Source organism: Scomber scombrus, chromosome 13 (genome assembly GCF_963691925.1).
Source record: "Scomber scombrus chromosome 13, fScoSco1.1, whole genome shotgun sequence".
Lineage (NCBI taxonomy): Eukaryota > Metazoa > Chordata > Actinopteri > Scombriformes > Scombridae > Scomber > Scomber scombrus.
In genome coordinates, this window is record NC_084982.1 from 10,639,801 (window position 1) to 10,657,735 (window position 17,935).

At 40.0% G+C, this 17,935-nt stretch overlaps 1 protein-coding gene across 1 annotated transcript in view; it reads left to right on the forward strand.

Annotated features, from left to right (window-relative positions):
- The first annotated feature begins 1,847 nt into the window (after positions 1-1,847).
- mgat4a (alpha-1,3-mannosyl-glycoprotein 4-beta-N-acetylglucosaminyltransferase A) overlaps positions 1,848-17,935 on the forward strand; it is a 33,838-nt gene continuing 17,750 nt past the window's right edge. Inside the window, exons 1-2 of the mRNA XM_062431835.1 lie at positions 1,848-3,016; positions 16,961-17,128. Coding sequence (XP_062287819.1) covers positions 2,923-3,016; positions 16,961-17,128 — 262 coding nt within the window. The 5' untranslated portion in view covers positions 1,848-2,922. The remainder of the gene's footprint in view (positions 3,017-16,960; positions 17,129-17,935) is intronic.

The following is a 17,935-nucleotide window of genomic DNA, read 5'->3' on the forward strand; positions in this document are numbered from 1 at the left end:
TGCTTCACACAAGATCAAATAATCAGTTTCCTGTATTTGGTGGGTGAATGTATTTAAAGTCAATAAGCTTGTTTAATTTGATTGTCACAGACATCACAGCTGGCATAGAAAACTCTGTGTCATTTAATGTATTCCTTTTAAACAAATTATTTTGTGGGTTTGCATTAAAACGTGTGCTATTTGAAAAATAAATGAATGTTAGTATGCACAATAATTGTGCATACTTTTAAATAAAACGTCATTAGTTGTGTTAGTATTTGAAACCCTCAGCGTAATTTGTGATTTTGACTCGTAGCTCTGGTTTTTCATTTTGAGGTAAAAATTTCAATGAAGGTGAATTGATCAAAGTTACAGCGCCCCAGTTGTAAGTGTGGTTTAAAAATCTAGCTAGACTGGTTGACAAAGCAATCTCACCTCAAGGTCCATATAATAGCTGTTCTGGGGCTTATATTGCATTAATTTCATTAAAAGGATTGAATTTTAATTCCATTTTTTCTGAGCACTTTCAGAACTTAAACTTGCAAGCAGAATCTATTGATGAAGATTGTGATATCATTGTAATCTCCAGAATGGCTACTGAATCAACTATTACCACACTAACTGGCTATTTATTGATGTTTACATGTTTAATAAATGACAGGCCCAGTGTTGTTGTACTAGGGAGTGAAGGACCTGAATTCAAATTACAGCTACACTACAGGCCCACTAGATGGCAGGCTTTCTATTTATTAAAAGAAGAGTGGTGACTCCTAGGTGAAAAACAAAAGTTGGTCTTTGTCACACTGGAACAGTGTTTTGGAGCAGGGAAACAACTAAAACATGCAGTGCAGGGGTGCTCCAGGCCCAAGATCGAAAAACACAGCATTAGACGCTACTAATAATTTTATATACAAAGATAGTACTACCACCATGGAACCTCACAATTTCCAGTTTGACTCTTTCATTTGAGGTATTTCAACCTGCAGCAACTTAAAGCTGGAGTGAGGGACTTTTGTCTCCCCCCTCTGGCAATGAGAATAATAACAAAACTGTTGACATGGTTAAGTCATAGGCTCTGCTGTAGCCTGCTCTGTTGCTAGTTGCTTCTGTAAAAGGGTGCATCAATTATTTTGAGTGTCACACAACCTGTGTGAAATGACTAGTTTCACTACCAGAATTTGGTCCAATAACATTTAGAAAATCTAGAAGAGCTGCACAACTAAATGATTGTATCCCCATTCCAGTTAGCAAAGGCTTCACCAGAAGTTAGCTGTTTGGCCAGTGGAAGTCTCTTCATCCAGCCAGCACGGGAATGTCGCCACCGGCACCAGATTTTAAAACTGCTTGTATTTTGAAATACAGAGAAATGTATCTGGCGGTGATAGGCTTAACCAGCATTGTGTGAATTCATTTGACAAGGGGTTGAATGTAAGGGACAGTCATTTAAAGGTGCATTGTGTAGAAATGTTGTGGTATTAAGTGGAATGGACTTGGCAGAAATGGAAGATATGATTATGATCATGTATGTTTGAATTACTTCATAATCTCATGAAAATAACAATTGTTGTTCTGTTTTGTAATTTAAGAATGAGCTCTTTGTATCCTACTGTAGGGAGCTGGTCCTCTTCCACGGAACCCACCATGTTTCTACAGTAGTCCAGAACAGACAAACCAAACACTGCATATAGAAAGGGACTTTTGCATTTTTGAAGTCTTTATTCAGCCAGCATTCATTTGGTTGCAATCTGCAACCATGCAGCTAGATGCCACTAAATTTTACACACTGGTCCTTTAAATGTAAAAGTTTCGCACTGCAGGTTTCCTTGTGGAATTATTCTGCAGTGTCAAACTTCCGGTGAAAATGAAATGTCACGTTTAAACTTCGAGAGAAGTGATGTTGCCATCATTGAAATTGATAGGCTGAGGTTGAGATGATATACATGCCATCATTCGGTGTAGAAAGACTCCAGCTGATGAAACACAAACCGTATGCTGCACCAAATGTATAACTGCTTTATTTTGAAAAGTTGGCACCGGAAAAGCCGCTCGTGTTTAACTGACAGGTAGACGAGGCTGTTCCGTTAGTTTTAAACATTAACGGTCAAACGGTAATGTTTGATAGTGGACTGTCACTGTTGATTCATTTGATAACCGGGGTGGGCAGTCGCAAAGTGTGAAACACCTCATAGAAAAACCGTTAAAAAAAGTCCAGCCTCGACTGTAGTTTATTTTCTTAAAAAAAAAAATCTGCGGCAGAGTTTCAACTTAATGTTAGCCAGGCAGCTAACTGGCTAACATAATATACCACAGTCAGCAGGTCGACTGGCTAACATGAGAAGTAAAACCCTGTGGCTTCACGGAGGAGGTAACACTAGGCTCATGTGACGGCTGTTAGCAGCACGCTGTCTGTTTCTCGTCTTCATCTGTTGCCTGTTGAAGCGGAATCAACGTGGTTTAAGGCGTAGCCTGTCCGTCAGACACCGAGCAGCCTATCCCAGAGGATCCACCGACACACACTTACAATGCCTCCTTCTGGTAACTTGTAGGCTGTTAAATGAAGATGGATTGTATCGGCAGCTAGCTTGTTCTTTCTTAACCGACCATGTAATCTGTCTCGTCGCAGAAGACGGTTGACTCGTGACTGATCGCGGTAGGACGGTTCAGGAGGAGCCGGTTACAGCCCTCTGAACAACGGGAAGGAAAGACGCACCGATACCGAGGGGCACCTCCGAGCTCTGCCCTCCTCCGGCTGTGTGAACTGGAGCGATTTTTTTTTTTTTACCATTTGACGCCCCCATATGCCTGAGCCTAAGCACGTCTCAACACCCTGAAGGCAGGCAGGGAGGGAAAGAGAGAGAGAGAGAGAGAAGGAGGGAGGGAGGCAGGCAGCGGCAGCTCCGGGGTCCCCGACACTCAGCCGAGGAGCGGCATCGCTGAAATGAGATGAGGCTCAGAAATGGAACTGTGGCCACTGCGATTATTTTCTTCACGTCTTTCCTCAGCCTGTCCTGGTACACAGCGTGGCAGAATGGCAAAGGTAAGCTGATCACTTTGGTTGTGACGACCCCACCACACGACTATAAGGTGTCTGGTAAGGCCTGGTTCACATACGGGCAGACTAGCTGACGTGGGTCCAGCAGCAGCATGTCGTAGGACAGCAGGTGTTGCCGTTCACCTCAGACCCGTCGGGTTACTGTTCAGCACATCGGTATGAACAACAGGCATCGTCGTGGTGAAGCCCACACACTACTCTACCTGCTGTAATTAGTCACATTTTTAAAATCGGTTTACAAAACGGGTGTTGTCTATAATTGTCACTATTGCCATCAATGTCTGTGTTTTCACAATCTCGACGGCATGGCAGCTATGTAGTCATATCTATCTCTCATCACAGATCATTGCTCATTGGCAGGCTGTTCCGTTTCCATCCAGCCTCAATCAGTTAGAGGTAATTAAATATGTCCCCGGTAGTTTAAAGCGCCAGGCAGCCCTCCTCGATGATCACACCATCCAGTGCCATTCCCCCCTCCTGCAGGAACATAGAGGTCTTTCATCTTAACATGAACCATATTTGTGCACTCCTTGTCTGGGCTCAGCTTTATAGCACAAATATCCCTGTGTTTCAGCAGTATGTAAGGGCTGAGTGCTTACTTGGCCAGCGTTGGCGTAGTCTGTGTTGGACCTTGGTAACTTGTTATCAGCAGAGTGTAAATAATTGCAGCATTGAGATAAATTCCAAGCCAAGGCTTCATATGGAGATTACAGTGGTGCTTATCAGCTCGATGAAATAGTTTTTCTTGTAAATGCAGTCCAGCCATTGTCACCACTTGAGAAGGCAGGAACCAGTCCATGGTTTGAAAATGTGCGTGTGATAAGCAAAGGTCAAGTGATGATGTCCTCTTTTTTGTCTGCTGCACCTGTTGATACAAAGTAGTAAGTCTTTAGTCAGAATAGAGATACTGAGATTATTATCACAAATTATAAACATGATACATTGACTCTTAGTTTTCGTGCTAGCATGTATCTGATCTATACCCTTTTAGCTGCACCTCACAGTTGTCCCTACAGTTGAGAGGATTGTAATGTGTTGTGAAATGCTCTCCTTGCTGCACCTCCACTGATCAACAAGGAGAAACATGTGATGTGTGCATTTGGCATGCAGTGTGACCTGAAATACTTATCTTTCAGGATTTCCAACATGCTTTTGTTTTCATAACCTAAACAGTTGTACAACCTACTGGGCATGGCCATGAAGCCATTTTTACAGCAGGCAGTGAGAAAAGCACAGGTGTCACTAATAAAACTGTCGAAGACTCTTTATTGTTCAAGTATCCCAGTAAGACATGACACCATTCATTTTGTACTTTATACCTGTGCTTTTCCTACTGTGACTTATCAATTTGACTTCAGCAGATAAGGCCTGTGAGTACCTGTAGAGAGCTTCACACAAAACTTAAGATAACTTAAGCAAATACACAAACAAATGAAGAAAACGTCTTCATTTGCATGCTGCCAATGTGCTGTCACGTAACATTTAACAATTTGACACCTGCTGCAAATACAGAAAGTACAAGCAAGTATAATAAGCCTGTGTGTCGTATACAACAACACCATAAAAAATAATGCTAGAAACAGATGAACATGCTATCAATTATCAAGTAGCTGTGTAGCCAATATCTCCGTACTAAAATTGATGTTAGCAAATCTCGAAACACAGTTGATGAGTGTTTGGCATATTCATCAGTTTTTATTGACCCCTGTAAATTTCTGTTGTGTTGGCTGGACTTGTAGTGTTTTCTGTATATGGAGCGTTGTTCTTAGTGTGTTTTTATCAAATTATGTTTCTTAATTCTTTCCTACATGCAGCCTATTTGTCTGGTGTTTTCTTCATTTGCTTGAGTTAACGTTGTGTGAACTGTTTTCTTAAGTTTCAGCGCATTGAGCAGCATAGTATGGCAAACAGCGAGCCTTTTGGTTTTATGACCTTGTAAAGTTGGTGTATTGGTTTATACCATAAACTCTGAGTAGTATTAGTTTGTTTGGAGGCCACTAAGAAGTTTGGTTATCCCTAGCGGAGCAATTAAATCATATAATGCAGCAACACACACACACTTACACACACACACACCCATTAAAAAATCTCGAATAAAATGATCCCATAAAGAGATAAAATCCTTTAAAAAAATAACACAGATAAGTCATTTTTTGTTGGAAAGTCGCATTCATTGTTAAGTTAATTGTTATATATAATTATATTCTGGGGAAGGGAGAAAAATAAACACTGTGTTTCGGTCAGACGTCGACTCTGAACACATCCTCCCAAAGGTTCTACATAAAATTGGATTACAATACACACGTGCACACTTTCATGTGTGCAGAAAATGTTAAAGGTTCAGTAAGCAGGATTTAGTGGTGTTGAGCTGGGAGGTTACAGATTGCAGCCAGCTGACTCCGCTCTTTTCTCTCTCCCATTCTAAGTGTGAAGAAGAATTGACGGTGGCTGTAAAACCCCACCCTAGTTTGTCTGTTTGGGGCTACTGTATAAACATGGCGGAGGACCTGCTCCCTCTGTAGATGTAAAAGACTCATTCTGAGGTTATAAAAACCCAACTACTCTTATTTTCAGGTGATAATACACTAATTTAAACATACTTATGAATATTATATTACATTTCTGCCAAGTCTGTTCTGGTAGATGCCACTATACTCTACACACTGCTCCTTTAACAGGTGTTAAATATGTATTGGCATCAGTTCTTTGAAATATCTTGAAGCACTGTTAGTTGTCTCTGTTGTTGGTCCAAACCATGGATGCATAAATAAAGAGAGGTGGATACAGCAAGGCGGAGCTCTCTCTGAAGCCAAAAAAGCCACTTCCAGCTGTAGAGATATTACGCTGATATTGCTCCTGATCGTTGGGGCCCACATAGCATGTGCACTAGTGATTTCTGCCGGCTTAATGGTGATTAAATAATACAGCTGCTTCTTCTCCCATGATTTTTTTTGGTGAAAGATGCTTTCAGGGCCCGAGGTGGAGTTGGAAATTGTAATTCCGTGGTTTGGCCACTATGTCTAATTGGCTTCAAAACCTGGCACGCTTCCTGGGGACTCGGTTCAAATAGGGTCCGTGTTCTCACCTGGGTGCCATCTTTGATGTGCATTTGTCGTTAGGGTTAGCTGATGGTGATTTCCTGGCTCACTTCCTAACTGTGAGGACTGATAAAAAGTCTCTGTTGTTGGAATTTTATTTGCATCTAATTGAAACGCCCTTATCTATGTTGTTCCTGGACTTCAATCCGTCTAAGTGTTTTCTGTAAAGCTGAATGCCCTAATGTGATAGACGTGGAAGAAACACAATACTACATCAAGTTTCCTGTAACTTTAATCCTTTTTTTTAACACCTGACCCTCATGAACTCCATATCATTTCTCCCTACAGTTATAGCCGGCTTCTGCTCTCATGATGCTGCCCGGTGTGGGTGTTTTTAAAGTGTACTTGTCCTCAGTCGTTGTGAAAATGAAAATTTACAGAACCTGCTCTAACTGTTTGTGGTGATGTGGAAATCGCGGTTACATTCAGGCTCGTGGCTCAATTATTGCAGCTTAAAGACACCGTTCGTGGTCGTCTTGGGGGGTAGTGGTGCTGGAGAGGTAATCTTTGGCAACGTTTTTTTATTTTTATTTTTGCCAAAGCCTTTGCTTCTGACAGCTTGTCTTGTCGTTGGTCACTTGACCGCTGTGAATGAGCGCTGTGCCCGTCAGCTGTATAAACACTTCATGTTGAATGACTCTCCAGGATGTGTACTTCTCTGTCAGGGCCCTGACCCGTCCCCTAGCGAGAGATTCCTCTCTGGTATCTCTGTGGCTGCGTCTCAAGTCGATATCAATAAGAATCACGAGCAAGATTAATATGAGTGTAAGGCCTTGAGGTGAGGGCGGGGACAAATATTCCTTTTCGGACATGTTTGTGATATATTATCAACAAGTTTGAGTGTTTGTTAAAGCTTTGGTGCTTTAATATCATCTCCTGCCCCTTGTTTTTTGTTTATCAGTGATGACTTGAGAATAAATTACATATCTAGGACAACACAAAAACATTCACACAAACATTCAAAAATATTCTGAACATATTTAAGTAGAGCTTTAAAATCCCTCAGAGGAATAATGTGTTTTCCTCAGTTTGTTTTTCATTCCAGGAGTGAGGTGCATAGTCAGGGAAACCAGTCTCTCACAGGTCAAAGGGGGTATGAGGGACCTCTTAAAGCAAACTTATCATGTGACCTGGTGTTACGGTCGTTCATTTTAACCTGACGGAGCACGTTCAGCATCTCGCCACCAAGGTTAGGCTTTATGAGTGAAAGGATAGATAAGGTTAAGCCTCCTCGGTGTGATAAGTGGGTTTATGGGAAGTCTCAGTGTGTCTCGATAATAGGGCTCAACAATTAATGGAAATTATATCGATATCGCAGTTTTCAAATCGCAGGAGGTTTAATATTTGTTAAAGGTGAAATATCTGTGTGTTAACACGTTGCACATAGTTTTACTTCTGACATAATTGTCATTGTATTTTCATATTGTTGCTATTGTGAGTAACATCATGACTTTCTCTCATTTCCAGCCTCGGTTTACAACAGCTCTGAGGTTTTTCAGGTTTTAATAGATTTAATAAGAGCAACGAGGCACAAAAAAGCTCTTCTTTTTGCAAATGTGACTTCCTCTTCGCCTTCTTTTCCCCTTCCTCGGCGTTTCAGGGCATGGTTTTCTTCTATCATCACATCGGTCCAAACACAATGGGCCAAAAATAGCACAAGTGATTGCAGTAAAGGGTTGGACAGTGCTAAACCAGATACACAGTTTATTAGCGAGAACGGGAGACATTCTTCCTCATTTGTACTGTCTGGTCGTATGTTGAGCTTATATATTTAGATTGTCTCCAGCGTGAGGGAGCGAAGTCTGCCAGACAAATCCTAAGTGGCCCGGCAGGAGGAAGAGAAAAACAGAAAGGCTAACATCTTTAAAAAAAGAGGGATAGGATAAGAAGAGCCTGAGGTGGGTTGTGATTTGTATCATGCTTAGTCACGCGCATATATACTTCCCTTCCTCCCAGAGAGTCCTCACCCATCATAAACAGGAACCTGCATCTGTTTGTCACTTACAATCATCAGTGATTACGTTATTAACTAACCCTAACCCTATGCACGCAAATTCATTTCATGTAAACAACATATTTAGTGACATAATTCAGGTTTTAGGAGTGTTCTTTGGACACGTATACAGCACAATCAGAGTACGCATCTCAGCTGGGGTTTTACAGCCAGCTCTGTGCATCGTAAACAAACAAACTAACCAACAGTCTGCGAGGCTGTGATAGAGACGTATGACGGGCCGGTTGTGTAACACACCCCTGTACAGAGAACATGACATATGCAGGAGGAGCAGGAAGGCAGATGGAGGAGAGGAATGAGGGGAGAGTGGAGAGCTGTTCAGGGTGGGCTGGGAGAACAGAGTGCGCCTTCTCCACCACGACGGGGACAGAGGGGATTGGTTGTTATTATCCTGACGGTGACGGCTCTGTGTGGGGTACTGGATGTGCCTGAAACCATACTTTTATAATATCACTTATAAATATCAGGCAGCAGCTCACTGTTTGACACCGTGCTGATTTACTTGACTGCCTGTGGGAATCTTAAGTTTTTCTTTTCTTTTTCTCTTTTTTTTTATACCATATACAGTTTTAAACATCAGTGTACCAGAGTTAGCTCAGAGCAAGTTCTCGTCTGCAGTCCCTGGTCTCAGAGGGCGAATAAGGGGAATATTTTGTGCCTTTTTAAATGAGTTTGATTCCCTCCTCGTGCTCCTGCTCACATCCTGTATCCCACACTGCTGTTCATTCATTCATCCAATCCGTCCGTGTTCCCTCTCTACTTCTGGGCAGAATTCCCCGACGGCACACAATTTTTCTTCCATGTCTGGGAGGAAAGACTGTGCTTATTGATGAATCTGTGGCAGGAGCTCACTGTATAAACGAGGATGTATGTGTGGGTGTTATTTCTTTCGCATGTCGTCATTGTATTGTTATACAAGTACACATTTAAAAAGAAAAACAGGGGGAAAATTAAGCATTGAGACCAAACAGCAGTGCTAAAACTTTCCATTTCAAGTATCAAAATGACTTTCAGTTAATTTTAGGTAAATTATGAAAGAAAATAGTCATATTTTGTCATATTTGACTATGGGCTTATTTGTTTTGTCTTTAAAATGAAAGATTTTAATCAAGTGCCCAAGGCGACATTTTCAAATTGGATGTTTTTTGCTGACCAAGAGTGTAAAACTTAAATTCACCATGTATCATCATTATATGACAAGAAAAACCACCAAATCCTCACATTTGAGACACTCGAACCTTCTTGAAAACTGAATTTGTCTTTATTCAAAAAGAGCTTCTGGTTATTTCCTGTGAATCAGCTAATCGTTACGGCCCTTAAAATAGCTTTTGTAGTAGACTCAGAGCACTCATTAAAGTATGGATTGGTGACATCCCTGAAAGGGAAATTTCCAAAATAAATGATGGCCAAGTGGAGCCAGAGGAGTGGAAGTAAGCGGAGTAGGGTTTCGCTCTCAGCTCTGTGCTGTCAGCTTGCCCCGCCACAAGAGACACAGCAAGCTGCAGGGTCTCATCATGACTTACAGCTCAGTAGCGGAAGAAGAGTGGGAGGTCAGGAGAAACAATGAACTCATGGTGAGGATGCAAAATTAAGAATCTGGATTGGAAAGTTGCCAACAGGGCAAATATTAGTCATGCTTTCCTGTTATTACTTGACTTTGTGACCCCAGAACCCTTTCACTTATTTCTGAAGTTACATGTTTTTGTTTTTTGTTGCAAGAAAATGGGCAGAATAAGATAAAGGTGTGCTTTTTCTGCCTCTTGCAAAATACAAGGAACTACCCAGGGAGTATCACTTGCCTACCCATGGATTTGCTTGCACTTTCCTTCAGGAAAATACCACCAAAAAATCAATACTACTACTCTATGCATGTGCAGTACTGATTATCAGTGAGTGTGCCTTTTTTCCTGTGTGAAGACGAGTGCTGCAGGAGTTTTATGGTGGCAAAACCAACATCTTCTAACCATTCTTGTTTTTCCTCCTAATAATCTCAAGTTCATGTTTGGCACCATCTGGTCTGTTTAAGTGATAATGGTCTGTTTAAATGCTTTGTGTTGCATGTAGCAGCTGCAGTGTGGGGCCACGTGGCCAGCAGGTGCACCACTGGAGGGTCTTCATACATGCATAATGAATGAACACATGTTTTGCATGGATGTGCATCTAATTCATATGTGTAGCAGGTGGAATCTGTAGCCGCATGTCTGGAAGAAAAGAAAAGGCTAAATGACGCGGTACATTTTCAGCTAACCACACAAGATAAAGGACTGTTAACGGTCTGTTAAGGCTGCTGATGTTACAGTATAATGGGAGTAAAAGTGGAAGTGCTTTTGAGGTAAATTGGTTTTCTGTCAGTATACAGAGATAGCCTGCTGAGATCAAAATTAGGATAAAAAGTATTCTGACAAATGGGACTTCTGGCAAAATGCCTGATTCTGTGTTTTAAGTAGAGTGCAACTTAAGGAGGATGACTAAGAACTTGAGTTAATGTAATTTAACGCAGGTCATTCTGGTTGAACACTAAACTTTACTTGTGTTTTTGTAAATAGAAAATAAAAATGGGCTCTATACAAAGAAAATAGCATCAAATAAACTGAAATATCTATAAATGGATTAATCTAATCACTACTTTATAAAAGCCTCACAAATGCAGCTTCTTTGATTAACAGCTACAGCTCATACTATTTTTCAATTCTCAGATGTTGGATGGATTCTTTGCTTCAGGCACTTTTATCCAATTCTTGCTAAATTTTGGGAAACTAAAACAGTTTAAGTTATGATATAAAGTTGTCATTCTTATACAGCTTTAAGGTGTATTTCATAAAAGTCTGAACTAACACTGTGAAACCTCAGATGATTTGATAATCTAATTCACCCTCTCCGTCCAATTAGTCCAAAGTAGTTGAGTCACTATACCATGAATAAAGCTCCTCTGATATCCAGTTTTTGACCAAGGCAAGGCACCATCTTCCAGATTAAAGATATCTAGTTCACAAACAGGTTTTTAGATATATGCTCCTGCCACAATGTGACAGGGATGAACAGAGTTGCACGTGTGCTCCTCATAGGTTACGATGAAAAAAACCCAACAAAAAACATTTGAAATTGTCACCTCGAGAATTGACTAAACTTAGTGAGCATTTCTCACTTTTCTAAGTTTTTATAGACATAGTTTATTAATTAATTGAGAAAATAATCACCATATGTGTTAGTAATGAAAATAATGTTGAGTAGCACCCCTACTCAGAATAAGCAGTTCATAATAATCATAATCAGACACTTTTTAAGGGGAAGTCTGCCTCTGCAGAAAGTAGTTCCAGTGAAAAATGTTGACTGTACGATCCTGAATAACTGGAACTTTATTTTTGGAGGGACTCATTGTTATAGAGTGTTTCAGACATCATTTTTCAGTGATTACACAAACAGAACTTCCCATTGTATTTGGATGGCAGCACAAATCTCAAAGAGGCACATTTAAAAGGCTCAGTAGATAATCCACTGTATCTGCAGGGTGAGAGTGCAATTTATTTATTTTAATATTTGGAATAACTGACCCTTTTAAATGTAATTTCAACTTAACAGCTGGTGTTGAAATCATCTGTTCTTGTAACATTAAGCCAGGCTTGTACTTTGTGGAAAATGAATCATAATTCATAAAAAGAATTTAACAGAGTCCGTTTCCTGTAACATCCAGGAATGACAAATGGTGCTTCTGATGTCCAGTGTATTTTATAAAAATATAGGCCAAAACTTTTCTTTCTGTATCTGTTTTCATCGAGAGACTAAATGTTTGAAAGCTCTCTTCGGCCACATATAGATTTTTGGCTCAGGCATTATTTGTGAGTGATTGTCCAACAGGGCGGTCGTGTATTTCAAAGTTTTAAAAAAGTGTTGCAGTAGTAAAACCGCTCATCTGCAAATGACTGTGTGTGAATTGCAAATCTGTCACTCATTCGAAAGCCGCACAATTCCCCAATCAGCACTCCTGAACCAGCCGTCAGCAGCATGCATCAGCAGGAGAGAAAGAGGTCAAGGACGAGATCACTGAGGGCCTTTGATGAGGTAAACCTCTTAACATTCAGGGGAGTCCACAGTTCGGTTCCTGAGAAGTATTTCTCAGCAGTGAGATCATCCTCGTCCACTCTTGAGTCATGAAGTTAAGAGGAATGTAGTTTTAAGATCAGTATGGTCAAGCCAGCTCACGCCAACTGTCACAGCCCTCTCTCACATCCTGTCTTCAGTTCTTTTAGGGGCTATAACAAAAATGAGTAAGCACAGTGACATAATGAGTGCAGTCATGTTCAATACAATTAATATTATTGATTAATAACATAGATCGACCAGTGGTTGTCTTCTTCTATATTTGCTGCTCAGCTTTTCAAGTTGACTTTCATTTGCTGCTAAAAGAACGAGCCCCAACTTTTCATAATTGAAATGCAACACTTCTGCTTTTTGAATGGCTTATATTGTGACACAAACTGAAGTCAACTCATTTATATTTTCACATGTAGTGTTTTAAAAATTAGCACCCGCCACTCGCCAAATGTATGTAAAAATATGTTTTAGCGATTAAAATAATTAGGTCACTCGCCATTGGCCGGCTGCTGAAATATACCGGCTTCACTATATAACTTTCATCATTAATGCCGTAGACTGTTATCTGCAATAACGTGAGCTGCAGCATCTCTCGTAGGTATTCGACAAATCATGTTCCTCTTTCTGTGGAAAATGTTCAATGGACGTATTGAAATGTTTACAGGAACATAGAAATCACCTATGATGAGCAAACAAAAGATAGCGGGTTAAGTCTTACAGTATGCCATTACTAAATACAAGCTTCCTCTAATGTCTTGAGAGAGATCTGCAGATTTAGACATTAATTTAAAACAGATATAGGGCCTTATTTAATCACACAAGGGCTATGATAAATGTTGTTCAGGTTCATGTATGTGCGGCAGTGCAAAGTGTGGAAGGGCTGGATGAATGTGAATACAGATTAGCGGGTGTGGTGGTGATCATTAAATACTCTCTGAGCCAGTCACATTTAAGCATGATGAAAACAAACAAATGTCACCTGAAAGCTGCTGCCACAAAGTTTTTCGGCAGTTACTATAATAAAGATAGAAATAAAGAAGATAGAATTTTTTTTTGTGAAGCCATTTATGTGACGATGTTATTTTTAATGTATCTCACCTCATACATGGCAACATAGTTTAGCAATTAAACATGCACTCTTGCACAGGACTTCCCAGAGGTTGTGGATCTATCAGCATCTCAGTCATGCTGCCATTTAATGACGTATTGTTTTCTGTGCGAGGTTTGGTTGGAGAATGTTTAATTGAAATAACTTTATTTAGCTGTCATTGCAAGTATTTGCTTAGCTCTTTTTGATAAATCACCAAAGCAGCAGCAGATTTACACAGACGTGGTTCTGAAATGTCTATTTTCAGCGCAATGTCTGTGACCCAGTATAAACTAAAATACAAGATTTCGCTTTGTGCTGCTTCATTTGAATGAACCCACCTGTTGGCACCTCTCCTCCCACCTGTGCACCGTGCACTGTGTCACCACAATATATCAAACAGCAAGCAAAGCCAGTTTCAAGGTTATTGTTCGGACCGCTGGTTGTTGCGCCTCAATGAAAAATCCAGCCCAAAATCTGATCGCACAGTACAGCATTGTCAGTTTTGCCATCAATTTGTAACATAATTGTTAAAAAGGAAAGAGACATCTATTTATTTTAATTCAACATTATTTTTATTTAATCGATGCAGATCAGCTCATTTTTTTCTTATATTTTAATTCTTATCATCCATTTAGTGAGCAGAACTTTAATAAAAGTGAGTTGATATTCTGTAAGTATTATTGAATTCTCAATAAGAATTAACTTTAGATTTGCAGAGTGAAAGATTTTATGGATAACACATCTCTATTTGTCCAGAGGTGTGCATGTCCTTGTTTGTAAATGAGTGCGATGATGCCAGGAAATGGTTTTTAAACATCGTTCTTGAGTGTCCATTATACATCCGACTCCCCTTTCCTACCACATATCTCATCAATAAATAAAATAAATTCAGCAGAGGAATCAAGGATGACACATCAAGGCAGAATATCACAAGACTGGTGACACTGGGTCTGTGGAAACAGGGAAAGAGAAAGGAAGGAGCGACGTAGGACACAAAAAATGAGGAAATGTGAAAGATGGTGTAACACAGGGAGGATGAGACAGTGTTAAGAAAAGTGGTTGAATGCAGGAAAGAAAAGAGGCTGCGTGCTCAGATACAGAGCAAAGCCGCTTCAGCCTTTCCTCCCACTCTTCCTGATGATAGAGAGCAGAGAATAATAATGAGACTGTGTAGACTTACTCTGGACCTCAGGTAGGTCTAATTGTTTAATGTGTTTTGTGTACTCATTCAGACATCCAGCAGCTTTAAAAGGCCTTTCCAATTCACTTTATTACCATTACTATTGACAGTGGCACCACTTGATTTGTAAAAAAAAAAAATGGTTCAATGTTTTTTTGTTTGTTTGTTTGTTTTTTCAAATCTGAGCTCTGTCAAATTTAGTTGAACAGTAGGGAAAGTACATCTGGAGTGACGTTTAAGCATACTGTCAAGAGACTTGTGAAAGCACAGGATATTACTAAACACATAAAGCCCACAGTCTTATCTCCAAATACATCTACACACGGTAAAAACATTATAAATAGAAAGCTTATCTACTCGTATCAGTTCCTGTGAAGCGGTATGTGTTGCTTCTTTGCGCAGTGGGAGTACAGGTGTGGTTTCATCTCAACAGACTTGTGTCCTTCAATCAAAGATACTGCAGTGAAGATGAAAGTCTGTTTTAGTTTGAAGCTGCCCCCTTTTCATGAGGTCCGGGCCAAATGACAGCATCTGTCTGTGTTTCTTAGAGATCAACATTCAGTAAGAACAACATGGTTCTGTCCAAACAGAGAAGCTGCGGCAGAGCAGACGGACAATAGCTCAGTCAGAGAGGCTGCTGGAGAGGGGAAGATAAAGGGAGTCTAAAGGGGTTTTCATTGTTTTATTGAAGAGCTTTTCAGAAGAGCACAATAAATCTACCAGCAGAGGAAGATCAGAGACCTTACAAACCTACCTAACACCTGGATGTTCTTTGTATTCTCCCTGTGACCTTAAAAAGTTTTGGAACTAAAGCAGAGCTGTGCTGCTAACACTAACCAGATCTTTGTTAGAAAAAACAAGTCGCAACATGCCATATTTTCATGTCTTTAAACCACTTATTTAAATAGAATGTAATGTATAGTAAACTAGAAAAGATACAGAGAACTGAAAACAACAACTTCAAGTTAATTAGTGTTAGCAGTAAGAATTATTAATACTTACTAACTACACTAATGATCTTAGCACACAAGCAAACCACAACTTTTCATAGAAACCGAACAGAAACTAGTTTCCTGCGCCCACCACAACATTTCTGCTTCCGGATAAGTGCTGACCAAGGACACGTACGGCAAACTGCTTCCAAACTGAAGAAGTCAGTTTCAGTTAAAACATGCCATTATTGCCAATATTATTTTTTCAATCTGGGAAATCCTGGTCGGGGAAACTGGTCTGGTTGTGATCTAGACTCAATTCACTTTTCTTCAAACAGCAAAGAGTCTTTGCATTAAAGCCCACACATATGTGTATTCCTGTTACTTTGACAGTGAGTGCTCTGTAACAGTGGTTGTGTTCAGTCAATATTGGCCTGAGGAAAGTGTAGACAGAGAAGCTGCCGCAAAGACTGTAACACAAGGGGAATTCCAAATTGGGGAGAAAATGGGGGAAAATTAGAGCTTCTACTACAACTGGTGGCAGTACAGATGCTGGTGTAGCGCCTGGCAACAAACAAAGTACTGACTGTCTTGAAGGGCACAAGTTAGCAGGCTGTCCGGTGGCTGAAGGCCATATATGTGTTTGGAACTAGCAATGCTGAATTACAATAATACTCTTATTGAATTCTGTCTAAGAGGCCTCAGTCCAGTCTCACTCCATCCATTTCAGTCTCAGTCGGAGCTATTTCTTCCCATAATCCTTGTTCAATTTAAAGTCAGAGGATGTCCTAATTTTCACAGCTAAAAATATCCCAGTGTCAGATATGCTTAGACCAGCAGAGAAACGAGTAGAAGAGTAAAAAAAATTGAGACACAGAGGTAGACAATAAGTAAAGTAAAAGCAAACATTAAGAGCCCTGTTGGGGCACTGAGGCTAAAGTTGCCAGTGGATAATCAAGTATGTCACAGTCATTGGCTGGGAGAACAGTGGTTCATCTTAAGCACAAATGTTTACCATTACTAGTGCTCCTTAGTACTTTAACATAGGTCTAATTCCAAAACGACAAATAAAGGGCTCTGTGCCGCTGTGGCTGAAAGTGTGCTCTTTGTTGTATGATTTCCGTTGAAGGTTTAGTTGCTTTCTGCTGTACAGTGAAGCTGCCGGTGCATCATTGAGGTTTTTTTTAATAGTTAGTCTTCAGGCTTATTCAGCTCGGCCTGCTTTCATTGATATGAAATGTAAAACTGAGATCAGATTATGTTAGAGCCAAACTTCTGCAATCCTAATCCCAATGATAAACTCACTCTTTTCCATTCTTACCATTATTAGCTTTTTGTTAATGTTGGATCTGCCCACTGGTTGTCCCAAGCCTGTCAATATGTTTTGCCTTTGTACCTTTCCCTAGAGAAAACAATGGCCTTCATTCTTCTTCTTTTTTGGAATGTAGCGGAAATGTATAGAGAGAATGCTGCCACCTTCTAACACATCCTTATTTGCTTTCTGTTCTGTTATTATCTTGTAGAGAAGCTGGTAGCATATCAGCGGGAGTTCCATGCCTTGAAAGAGCGCCTTCGTGTGGCAGAGCACAGGACGCTGCAGCGCTCGTCTGAGCTCAACAACATTCTGGAGCAGTTCAGACGGGCCATTGCCGAGACTAACAGCAGCAAAGATGCACTCACAAATTTCTCAGGTAACTGACACAAACAAACAAACTTGAGACTGATTGACCCCATCTGAGCGTAAACACTGTCAAGTAAACATGAATGCTTTTCAGCATTTAAAGCTCAACAGATGTTGTTTTGTCTGTGAAATTTGTAAAAAGCTTTTTTGTTTGTGCTTACTTTTAGAGCACTAGATCTTATAAATCTATATAAAGTACTTTTAAGAGATAGCTTGTTTCTAATGAAAAGAAACAACATTTTTAAACTCAGTCTCACAGTGGGGGCTTCTTATGTTAAATCTTTCAAAGGCAGCCCTCAAAACCATTATCAGCGTTATAGAATCCAGTTGGCTGAAACACACCAATCAGAGGATCATTTCACTGCTTAGCACAGCAGATAATTACAGTTTTTTATTTTAAAATCCCCCTGCACTCAAAAATGTCTTTTGATTATTGTTACATGCACTGAAATTGGACTTTATAGTGGTGTTGGAAACATTGTGTGTCTAGCAGATGAAAAACATTCACATATTCTTGATTATTCAGTATCAGCAAATGTTATTTTAAGAATTTCTATCCAGGTACTTGAATTTATTTGTGTGAAAAAACACAGTGGTACAGTTTTTAGAGGGGAATTAGTATAGATGGAAATTGACTTGTTAACCTCTGTTCCATGTCCTGTTTAGTTTCATTATTACACTGAAAATTACCTGTCAGTAGAGTTATATTGTTATAACACATTTTCAGACACTTTTCAATAGTGATTCATATATCATGTGCACCCAAATGGAAAATGAAAACTCAATTATTACTTATTTTTGGCCGCAGTGGCATCAA